Source organism: Aquila chrysaetos, chromosome 12 (assembly GCF_900496995.4).
Source record: "Aquila chrysaetos chrysaetos chromosome 12, bAquChr1.4, whole genome shotgun sequence".
NCBI lineage: Eukaryota > Metazoa > Chordata > Aves > Accipitriformes > Accipitridae > Aquila > Aquila chrysaetos.
The window spans coordinates 36,484,731-36,496,844 of record NC_044015.1 but is presented as its reverse complement, the minus strand read 5'-3'; the positions used below and the strand labels follow the sequence as shown (position 1 = coordinate 36,496,844).

General features: G+C 45.6%; 1 protein-coding gene across 1 annotated transcript; it reads right to left on the bottom strand.

Moving 5' to 3' along the window:
- Positions 1-5,673: 5,673 nt before the first annotated feature.
- Positions 5,674-10,888, bottom strand: LOC115348947. Its single transcript, XM_030032460.1, has 2 exons — positions 9,970-10,888; positions 5,674-6,744 (listed from the first exon to the last, which is right to left on the bottom strand). Exons 1-2 carry the CDS (start codon positions 10,405-10,407, stop codon positions 6,463-6,465), a joined length of 720 nt encoding a protein of 239 aa, XP_029888320.1. The 5' UTR covers positions 10,408-10,888; the 3' UTR covers positions 5,674-6,462.
- Positions 10,889-12,114: the final 1,226 nt, after the last annotated feature.

Below are 12,114 nucleotides of genomic sequence, written 5' to 3'. Positions count from 1 at the left end.
TAAAGCTCTTTAGTGATCTTACAATATAACTACTATCCAATTTTTTACAACAGAGAGTCTTGATCAAAGGTTAGCGGGCACACTACATGCAGAAGACTATGAAATACACACACACTTTGCTGCTCTGTATCAGTGTCTTCCATGGCTACATACTAGAGATCTCTCAGTTTGTTGAATGTGCTGCCCATGGTTGATGGCCCATTCCAGCAGAGGCTTTGATAGCTTTCTGTTCTAGCAGATTATTCTGATTACCATAAGGGTTTTAAGTTACTTTCATATTGAGCCAGCTGCACTAACACCTAGTATGCATTTCCCTTCTCCTGCAAAAATACGCCATCTCCTACCTCCTCAAAAGATAACCACCAAGATATAGAGAAAATTAAATTAAAGAAAGGAAGTCTTAATTTTAACCTGCACTGAATATTTTAATTGGCATTACTTTATCAAAGACTTAATCTTCTGTCTTGGTCCACAAGGCAGATTACAGAGAGATATTCTTACCTCTCTGCAGACCTGTGAAGAAATCAAGTGGAAATGTATATAAGCTGGGCAGGGTGGGGAAGGGGGGAGAGAGAGGAAGAGGAGAGGGGAGAAGAAAGAGGGGAGAGAAAAGAGGAGAACTGCAGAAACAGTTGGCTTCAATTCCAGTATGCAAATACTTTTCCTCTAGACTGTTGTTTTTTCACCAACTTGCATACTTTGAACTACATTTAAAACTAAAGAGAACTTGGAATTGTAGTCACTTTGCATTAAGAATGGAAAAAGCCACCCTTCTGGTGAAGAAAGATTTAATGTTTATTCGGTTTGTAAACTGCTCAAGACTGGCATAAAGTTGTCATGACCCGCTCAGAAGAGAAGGGTGAGTGACTCAGATTTGCGAATCCCCAGCAGCGTGGACTAAGGTGAGACAACTCTCAAGGCCCGTATACAAACATTTATTAGATTCCCACAGTGATTAACATATGTCTTAAACTGTGTTTTCCGATACTTGGTTAGGTATATAACAAATTATGGCAAGCAGTAAGGTACACCTTGCGTTATTTAACAACTCTAAGAGAAAAGAGAAATGGGGGGGGAAGGGGAAGAGAGATAAAGAGATCACCGGTCCCGGTTCCAGCGTTGGTCCAGCCAACGGGGGGTCTCTGGTTCATAAGAGCGCTCTTCTAAGGATTCCCTTGTTACGGAGGCTCACACAATCAAATCCAACAGGTGTTAAAAATCAGATTTATTCTTCAGTAAAAAAAAGTTAGTTAAAATTCCAATAACATTAGTAAACCACAGGCTCAATGATGTAAGGGGAATTAGTACTACACAGCCTACTTAAGAATTCTTCAGATTTAAAAATGATGACTCAAAATGCACATATCATTTACCTAAAAGATGAGGGCTCTCAACCTGGAGGAGTTACCCAGGGCGGCATCCCGACCCAAGGGGAGTCTCTGACTGCAGACCTGCTGCTCCGAGGAGGACTGACTCAAAATGTCCTCCGGCAGGGCCCCGTTTATACCCTTGTTGAATCTGATCTGTGGTCATTTTAATCCCCATTGGCAAAAAGATCAACACTTCTGTGTACCTGACACGTGTTGGACTGGTCAGTTCAATTTTCAACCTGCGGCCTATAGGGTTTGGTTTTTTTTTTTTCCTCTCCTCCCTGCCCAGAGAAGTTTCGTTTCCTCTCGGGGCAGGTGTACCTGCCACATCCCTCCCCAGTGGCACCTATCTTCCCCCTTTATGTTCACCGTATCAGTACGACCCGTCCTACTGGCACGGTGGCAGTTTCGTTTCAGGTTCTGCCCCCGCCACCCCCAGGTGACATGTAGCATGATTTGGGTTGAGACACGAGCGCTATAGTCACATAGGTTTAGCGCGATCTCCATAATCTTCATTAGCATATGCAAAGGTGTCAACTTTAATATGCATTTCACGGGTAATGAGGCAAAGGTCATTCATCAGACACAATGGCCCCGAAAACAGAGCGCTAACAAGCTTCACAAGTTGCACCAGAGCAGAACCGTCCTGTCTCCACAGGGCTTCCTCCTCCAGCCCCATCCCGTGCTATTCCTCCTGCATGGGTCAAGTGTCAGCCTTATCAGTTCACTGAGCACAAGGCCTGCATTATCCAGACTCCACATTATCCAGCCCGTGACTATGGTTTCGTTTCAGGGTACTTGCCAGTGTTTGAGACGTTTCTTGGAAAGGCTCGGAGGGCCTCTGCCCCCCTCCCCGCTTCTCTTTACCAAGTTTTGTCTCTCCCCATTGTTGATGCTTCCCTCAAGCTGCTTCTCTCAATCTTTGTTTCGAGAATTTACAAGTCTCTCCTACAACACCCCATGGCTCAAACACTCCAAGTTCTTCTTCGACCATTGTGATCCTGTGGTGGTGCATTTCTTCCTTCTCTCTGGGCTGATCTACAAACTCGGGAAGTCTCACTAGGCCTTAGCATAAGTGTAATGAGTTGGGTGGTTAAGCGTCCCTTGACCATACCAGGAACTCTTGCATGGCTAAGACAGGGAGCTACGCTGACCGTACCAAGGACTCCTGTTGCCGAGCGGAGGCTGGGGACAGGAGTAGAGATAATTAGTCATTTCCTGACAACCTTGGGACATATCTCAGTCCTCTCCTGACAGCCTTGGAGCATCCCGTATCTGAATCTTAAGCCATTCTCTGGCAGCCTTGGAGCCTTCCTTATCTGCATCGTAACTCATGTGAAACAGTACGAGCACTACTGGAATCCCAGTAATTTGCTGATGACTAAAGCCAATCACCTCCTGAACCTATCAACAGCAGTACTAAGTGCAACCTTTTGAGCTCTCCTGGACCGCAGCGGGCTGTGACCAGCATCTCCCTCTGAGTGGGACACCTCTCAGAGCTCACAAACTTTTCAGTTTGTGAAGATCAGAGGTCTGTCGCCAAAAACCGACAAGACTTGGGCTGATACTCTTCGCTCCTCGAGGCTCAACCCTTTGCCCGTTGAGAAAGATGCCAAAGCATTTGATGTGAATATTTTCACTGAACTCGAGGGGAATTTTTAACAGGTATACCTCTTTTACATGCTTATGTATATCTCTTAGTGTCTTTGTGCTTGTGTGTGTGTGTACTAACCTGAATATTCTATAGCAAGTATATTACAAATATTGCTTTTCAAATCTATACTTAAATTACTGTCGTGAACATCATTCAACTGTGAATGGATCTCAGGCTGCTATTATACTCATATTCCCTTTGGATATAAACTGCTGACCAAGTCTGGGACTAGGAGTTGATCCACCTGCACCTAGACTCCAACAGGAGTTTAGAAAGCAAGGGGGGTCTTCTCTGAACCTTGTGACTCAATGGGAGGGTCTCCCTACCTTTTTACATTCCCGATCCCTGTACAAATCATGAGAAATCAATTCTAACTTGATTTTCCTTTGTATGTTTCTCTTTTACCCTATTGCATCTTCGGTTTCTGTGTACATAATTTTAGTTTGATTCCAACTTAATTTTCCTCTGTACGTTTCATCCATGTATAAGTAATAGAGTGAACCTTGCCATCAAATTCTGTCAAGTCGTGCTTTTATAAATTCCAATTAAATCATTTTTGCTAATACCCTTGAAGGTGATTCTTTAAGTGATCCAAACCACTCCATTTCACAACAGATCCGTACACAGCGAACAGGTACAGAGGAAAGAGACTACAGAGGGCAAGAAATCATACATCTAACTGCTGCAAGGCCTAGCATTAAAAACAAGAATCCACACAATACCGTAAGACCAATATTTACAAGCCATCTTCCCCACCCCATGAGTCCAAGAGACTTCAACATTGATGCAATCCATGATCCGGGGCTAAGCCCATCAAATCAATCTGCTGGCTGCATTGCTTGAAATAGTTCTCCAGTCTTGTCGGCGACCTCCTTCATCTTTGCGCGTGCTTCCTCTATAGTGGTGGAGGCATTGTAGATGGTGATACAACATTCCCCTTTTGTCAAATTTAACATTCCACATACTCCATGTTCTTTCAACAGTAGCATATCTAAGGCTAATTGATTTTGCAGGGTCATCTTTGACACTTGTTGGACTTGTACATTCATTTCCCCAAAAGCATACCTTGTCCAATTACTTAGGACATGTACTTGCCAAGTCAAATTATCTAGGGCATATCGATGTTTGTCAATAACCTCACTTGGCGCAAAAAATGCCTCCATTTTTAACGCAAACGTTTGTCCAAATGTATAGTAATCGGGTATTTGTATTCCTGCAATCCCTTCCCTTACATCTGCCAGGCTACCAAGATCTCTCTGTATCCTGTTGCGGCGAGGTGTAAAATGAAACACTCTAGACGGACACATGGAGGGGAAGCCAACAGAACACTGCAATCCGGCCATTTCATACATATTTAACTGGGAATACAATTTCCCATCTGAACACGCCCACACCATCCCTCGCGGGGCTGAATATCTTGACTGGAAGCAATCAAATGGGTCATCTCGAGGTACCTCCTGTTGCTTTCCATCTGGACTCCAGACCTTCCGATGATCTGGTCCATGCGTGACTGGAATGCCACAGGAGAGTGCTATTTTGGGATCTTTAAAGGAGCCATTACACCGGTCATCCTGATTCCGATAACCGTAGTTGGGGTAACCCCAACAGGTACACATGTCTCGAATAAATGTTCTCAGTTCTGGAATATACCAAGTTTCTAATGGGTCACCTGCTCCAGTAGAACAGTTTAATATTCGGGAACAATTCAACAAGGACCCATTATTGTCTGGAGCAGTGCTCCTATGTTTTCGTCTGTTCCAACACAGGGTTTCCCCAGTGGGGAGCTCAACTTGGCTATACATACAACCTTGAACCCCAGCCTCCCACTCAATCTTTGTCCCATCAGGGAGGTTAGAAACAGAAGACAAAGGATGGCTGGGGTTAAACAGTCGTTTCAGAGACCAGGCCCATTCATATCTAGTACGGTCAACAAGATCAGTTTCCCCCGGTTTGTCAGGGATGTGTATACACCAATCCGTGTCCCAATGCACATTATACTCGTGTTCAAAGTAACCACCTTCAGAGGGGGAATCCCACCATGGTACTATGGTGCAAGGAACAGGAACAGAGGTGGCATTCTTTAGTTCCATACTAGCATTATTGGTTAAGGACCAATAACAAGTTTGGTTCCATAAATCTTCCCAAGTAGAATTGCTCGGGAGTTGATACAAAGCACTCGGGTGTTCAATCCACGTCCCATTACTCTTCCATGGTTGGCCCTCCTTCTGGTCAAGAAAAGGGGACTCAATTATTCCCCATGTGGCGTTTCCCTCTGTTTGGTTAAGACTGTTTAACTCATTTTTCAGTATTTTTGTAAGATTTAGACTAATCATTGTAAATTTGAACCCTTCTGATGCGGAACTGGGGAGGGCGATACATACCCCCTGGTCCGTATGGTTCCAAATATGCATAAACCCTTGTATCAACTCCCATGCCAAGTTGGGTTGGTTATTCAAATTTCCAGTTGACTGAGACAGGATTATATATTCACAAAGTAAGAATACAAATTTCTCCCACACCATCTTTCCTTAGTAAAGAACAAAAACAGGCCTAATAAAATCAGACAAACAATGCAAGGAATAACCCACTCAACAATTGAAAACTTAAGTCCCACGACGGTTGTTTATAATCTGTAAAACATATATAAAACAGAAAATAATTAAAAAGATGGGACGATCCTTCTAGTGTGGATCCGATGGTCCTTCCCATGAGCATCAGTGGCTGTCCACGCATATAAGTTGATGGGAGTTTTCAGGGTTAGGGGTACTGTTCCAATAGAGCGCAAATTCACTAGAACGGGTTGCCCAGGGCAGTGAAGGGGATTCACAGGATCTTTGGCTTGCTTCTCCCCAGGAAGTATAGACAGAGCCCTGGGACAGAAGGCTGTGAGCCATGGGCAACCATTAATTCCCCACCAGCTGTTTACTCTTGTTACTGTGTCTGGCACCCGTTGTGGCCATCCCGGTTTCATGGAGTTTTAGGGCCCACTTTAGAACGCTGTTGGTACACTCCACAATCCCATTCACTTGGTGGTAGTATGGGGTATGGAAAACCCACTAGATTACTTTGTCCCAAGCCTACTCCTGAAACACCCCAGCAGTAAAGTGGCTTCCGTTGTCTGATTGGATCAATTTGGGTTTAGGCAAGCAGCTAAACCATTGTTTTAACCCCTTCACCATACTTGCCTTTGTTGCTCAAGATACAGCTTCTGCTTGGGTTAGGCCTGACACTATTTCAACTCCCACCAATACATAGCATTTTCCCTCAGAAACCTGGAAAGGACCAATATAATCCACCTGCCAGGTGTCCCATAGTCCCTTATTGTCCCTTAGGTGTAGGAGTTGGTCCTTAAGAGGGTTGTGTTCTCCTAGCCCAGTACGGCATAGACCACACACTGAAATAATGGTATTGTACAATTTCCTGGTTACAGACCATACCCTACTTACTGCCTCTTTGAACGAATCTTTGCTCCCTGAGTGGCCTCGTTTTACATGCAACCATTCCAATTAAGTGTTCCCATTTTTCCTCTTCACCCTCTAGAGTGAACCTTGCTAAGAGGGTCAGCGAATCCACCTGATCATTCAAAAGGTAAGCTGGATGGTCTCCTATCTGGTGCACAGCAATCCATCCTACTAAAAAGGATTTCCATTTGGCTATGTTCAGGATTTCCTCCCATTTTTCTTGTTGCCACACCAGTACCCGATTGACCTCCCATTGATTTTGTTCTCAACATGAGAGCCATTCCGTACATCCCTTAAACACAGTGTATGAATACATGTAAATAAACACTGGTTCTTTAGCCTCGGCCTCTTTAGTAATTATGCTCCATACAGCAACTACTTCTCCTACCAGAGCGCTTCCCTCACCTTCTGCCATGATTTGGTTCCCTGAATCAACACGCAGGGCTACCGCTCAGTATTTCCATACCTGTCCCTCTCTCCTAGAGGACGTGTCAGTAAACCATACGTTCTTCAGGTGGGGTTCAAATAGAGGAGCAGGTTTTATGCATGAGGGAGGAGGTTCTGTGTCTGGGTGGTCAGAGGGTGGAGCTTGTATTTGGAGCACTTTGGGTGTTCCCTCTTCTACCTGTCGTGTGTGGCAATAGCGATCTAACTGCACATACCACTTCCTTACTCTTTCTCCTGCGCAACCCCCATGGGGGGGCAGTTCCAGCCAGTACTGGTTTCAAGACCTTAAAAGGTTCTCGTAGAATGATTGATTGCTGCTGTATGATTCTTTCAGCTTCCTGTAGAGCTAGGCTAACCACAAAGAGACCCTTCCCCCAAAACTGAGTAACGTTCTTCTGCATCTTTGAAACTGTGCGAGTGAAACCCTACAGGACAGGTCGAACCCTCCAGTCCGCATTGCCGCATATCTATGGATAGTCCGTGAATTGCAAAATCTCACTTGACATGGAGTGGCTCTGCCAGGTGTATTGGCCCTAAAGCCTGATATACCCCAGCCTCAAAAATTAACAACTGTAAGGCTTCTTCGTGGATGGGGGTCCAGTCCCAAGTAGCGCTTCTGCATGTTAAATCATAGAGGAGACAGGCTATGCCAGAAAAATCGGGAATGTGTTTCCTCCAAAATACTAGCATAGCAAGCCTAGGGCGTGTTGCAGTTTCTTCTTATTTTCAGGCATTTTTACCTGCTCGAGGATAGTTAAAGTTTCAGGAGGAATACACACCATTCCTCCCCTCCACCAGATACCCAGGAACTTTACCTCGCAAGATGGGAGTTGTACTTTTTCGGCTGGAATTTGGAGCCCTAAATTTTCTAGGTGGGTGATTATCTCTGTCTGGGTCTGTCCCACTGTGGTGGCGTCAGGGCCACCAATCAGTACATCATCAATATATTGATATACTTTAACCCCCTCTCCAGGAGTAATTTGGGCCAGTTCTTGTGCCAGCACATAGTAATGGTTGGCGAGTGGCAATATCCCTGGGGGAGACATGTAAAAGTGAATTCCACGCCTTCCCATGTGAAGGCAAAACGATCTCTCTCTGCTTCCTGCAAGGGGACCATAAAAAAACGTATCTTTCACGTCAATGGTTGCCAAAATTTGGTGGGCTTACTCCTGTATGGTCACAATCAATTCAGCTATGTTAGGCACTGCAGCTGTCAAGGGGCCTGTGTTGGCATCTAGATGCCGGTGGTCAATTGTCAGCTACCACTTCTCATTGGGTTTACAGACTGGCCACACTGGGGAATTATAAGGTGAGCGTGCGGGGACTATTGTCCCTTCCTCTTGTAGTTCAGCTATCACTGAGGAGATCTCTTCCCTTGCTCCCCGGGGGAGGGCGTAGGGTTTTACATTAACAAATTTGGAGGGGGGAAGTGCAGGCACTTGCTGTAAAAGTCTCATACAGGCAGTAGGGAGCCCAAATTTCCACTCCCTTCCTTTTGAATCCACCCAGGCTCATTCCTTTAATAGATCGAGTCCCAAGATATTCATGAGGAAAGTTCCCAAAATCATGATAGCCTCTACTGCAGTTTCATTTCCAGGTAACGCATTTAACTCAAACTGTTGGCTGTGGCTTAGAGTTTCCAAAAACATCGGTAACCCAAATCTGGTTTTTATTGGCAGTTATGCCATTGCAATCAGCAACATCCGCTCAGAGTGCTGAGACTTGAGTGCCAGCATCCATTAAAATGTAATTGGGGTTCTAAAAGGGCCAAGGGGAAAGGTAATCAACAGGTCTACCTTACTATTTTCTGCGAGCCTTCTTAGGTGGACCCACTGGGCGTCCCCCAGCTCACTAACTGGGTACAGCACGTCCAGTTTCCCAACTCGAGATCAATCAAGTCCTTTTCAGGGGCAGTAGGTGTTTGAGGGACAGTTACTGCCATCTTGTTAGATTTTGGTTCCACCCCACCTTTCCCCCAGGAGTGCTGCTCCGTCCTGAGGGGTAATCTCCTCTGCTCTTTCCAGGCTTGAGTAAGTTTCTCTAGGGCTATGGTGGGCAGGCCATCCACTAAGCCCCAGGGAACCCCCTTCTCAATTCCTTCAGCTCACAACAGATTTCTTTTTGAGTGTAGATTTCGGGGCGGGGGTGGGGGTGGTGTCTCCCCTTGCTCTATTCCACGCACAGAGGGTTTAGATTTACCCGTTCCCCCTGTGAGGCCCATCCTTCAGCCATACTTAATCAACTCTTGTGCCACTTCCCCCCAGGTCATAGCTCCCCCCTGCTGGTTCCATCTTCCTCCCCTTGGGGCTAATGTGTCCCGCAAACGGTCCTGGAGTTGGACTGCATACAGTTTTAAAGAGTCAGGCAAGCCCCAGATCAGGGGAGTCATCCTGTTGGGGTTGGCATTTAATAGCATGGGGGAGGGTTGTTGAGGTACTAAATGCCTGCCATGCATCAACTGGAGACAAGCAGTCTTTTGCAAACTTTCGGTTAAGTGGTTTATAGTTGGGGTCTCAATACACATTGGGTCCCCTCATTCCATGGGATCTAACGCCCCTGCCCAATATGCAACTCGTTGGGTTAAGGAACACGGTTCTCTCGGGTCTTCGGTGGTGAAAAATAGCCTGAGCACCCCAATAACCCTGTCCCTCCTCTTCTGACAATAAAACCCGGTCTCTGCTGGTCAGTGATACCCTCCATACATATTCAGTCTCGGTTTCTTGAGCTAGTCTAGTATATTCTTCCTGGATTTTTGATAGTTTGGTCGCTGAATACGGTACCATTCGGATGGTGACTTGCAGGGCTCCTCCCACCTGACTGTTACCAGTAGTCTCGGTCTTAATTAGAGGTCTCAACATTGCCTCCTCATTTTTGGGGTAAAAACTTTCTCGGCTCATCTCTAACTCCTTTGTCGGATACAAGGCTCTAGTGGCCAATTTTGCCAGACTTGTAAATCCCGGTTCACTAGCCAGGATAGAGTTAAGATCCATTTAGTCACAGTTTCTTGTTCATTCTCCTCTGGTTCAGACCGTAGGATTTTGTCTCGGTCCAGGGCATCTGACAGAGCTGCGTGGAGTCGCTGAGTGGTGTTACGCTCAGCGGCTAATTGGCTTTGCAAAATTTCAGTTTGCTCTTGCAAGGACTTGACTGTTTTGGTAACATCACGTTCCTCAGCCAATTGATCCCGTAGAACTTTTACCTGATCTTGCAAGGATCTGATTGTCTCCCCTTCTGCTTGCCCAGTCAAGTCTCTATCCTTTTGGGCTGCGGTCAGTGCTGCCCCTAATACTGCACACACTATAGCTTTTCCTTTACCTGACCACAACCCTTGCTCCTTCACAAGGTTAGTGATACAACTTGCCACTACTTCTGGATTATGACAATTGTCGTGGGTCCAGACCACTCCCGGTGGAGTAGGAGACGCCTCATACTCCTTCAATTTCTCAAGAATCAGGGAGCAGTCAAGCACCGACATTTCCCAGGCAGTTGTGGCTTGCTAACACTTGAACCTCTCCCGCCTTATAGCTGAGAGGTCACTTCCCTGTTCTCCCTGACCATGTTCGTCAGATGGAGAATCGGTATCCCTTAGCACCTTCCAACACGGAGGGGATCCTGTCCATGACACCAATTTAATGTCACGACCCAATCAGAAGAGGAGGGTGAGTGACTCGGATTCGCAAATCCCCAGCAGTGTGGTCCGTATACAAACACTTATTAGATTCCCACAGTGATTAATATATGTCTTAAACTAGTTTTTCCAATACTTGGTTAGGTATATAACAAATTATGGCAAGCAGTAAGGTACGCGTTGTGTTACTTAACAACTCTAAGAGAAAAGAGAAGGGGCGGGGGGGGTGAGAGAGAGATAAAGAGATCACCGGTCCTGGTTGCAGTGTTGGTCCAGCCAACGGGGGGTCTCTGGTTCATAAGAGTGCTCTTCTAAGGATTCCCTCCCCAGTGGCACCTATCTTCCCCCTTTATGTTCACCGTATCAGTACGACCCGTCCTACTGGCACGGTGGCAGTTTCGTTTCAGGTTCTGCCCCCGTCACCCCCAGGTGACACGTAGCATGATTTGGGTTGAGACACGAGCGCTATAGTCACATAGGTTTAGCGCGATCTCCATAATCTTCATTAGCATATGCAAAGGTGTCAACTTTAATATGCATTTCGCGGGTAACGAGGCAAAGGTCATTCATCAGACACAATGGCCCCGAAAACAGAGCGCTAACAAGCTTCACAAGTTGCACCAGAGCAGAACCGTCCTGTCTCCACAGGGCTTCCTCCTCCAGCCCCATCCCGTGCTATTCCTCCTGCATGGGTCAAGTGTCAGCCTTATCAGTTCACTGAGCACAAGGCCTGCATTATCCAGACTCCACATTATCCAGCCCGTGACTATGGTTTCGTTTCAGGGTACTTGCCAGTGTTTGAGACGTTTCTTGGAAAGGCTCGGAGGGCCTCTGCCCCCCTCCCCCCTTCTCTTTACCAAGTTTTGTCTCTCCCCATTGTTGATGCTTCCCTCAAGCTGCTTCTCTCAATCTTTGTTTCGTCTCCTACAGATGTCTTTATCTGTTTCCATTATCTTTATAGGTGTTAGTATTACCCCTCTACGTCAAAAGCAATAAAAAGACCTCTAAAACAATAACAAAAAATCCTTTTACAGTATATAAATGCTACACCAAAAAGCTTCTCAATAAGATGAAAAAAGTGTGAAGGTTTGAGGAGACTGAAGGGTTGCAAGGTTTTGGGTTGGGGTTTCTGACTTTGTTGGTTTGGTTTTGTTTAACTACTACCAGTCTTGCAATCCCCAAACTGGTTCCTTCCTCCCAGATGCTTTCACTCCTGAGATGCCCTCATATTTTCTTAGTTAGATCTCTACTAGAAATCAAGGGGGGATTATTTTAAAAAAAAAATGTGGAAATAGAGTGAGTTGTTGTTTAGAAAGGCTTTCAGTTCTTGGAGCAGCTTCATGTTGAGAAGTCAAAGGTCAATGAAACAATAAGAATGCCAATACTCGGTCGCTGTCTTCTACTGACACTTCATTTTGAGACAGATAATGCAATTCACTCCCCTAAGGAAAGATACCAGAGTAGGAATCTCTTTGAGCTCTTGCACAGTGAATAAAACATGAAAGAAATCTACGTGAATCTAAATGGTGTATCAGGCTAGCACAGCCAAGATAT

Bases quoted from the DNA above. Each gene is read 5' to 3' on its own strand.
- LOC115348947 (XM_030032460.1), bottom strand. From the start codon at position 10,407: ATGTCGGTGCTTGACTGCTCCCTGATTCTTGAGAAATTGAAGGAGTAT. The intron at 6,745-9,969 runs ATCCTACGGTCT...TGTTGAGAACAA, and splicing joins ATGCCCTGGACCGAGACAAA to AATCAATGGGAGGTCAATCG.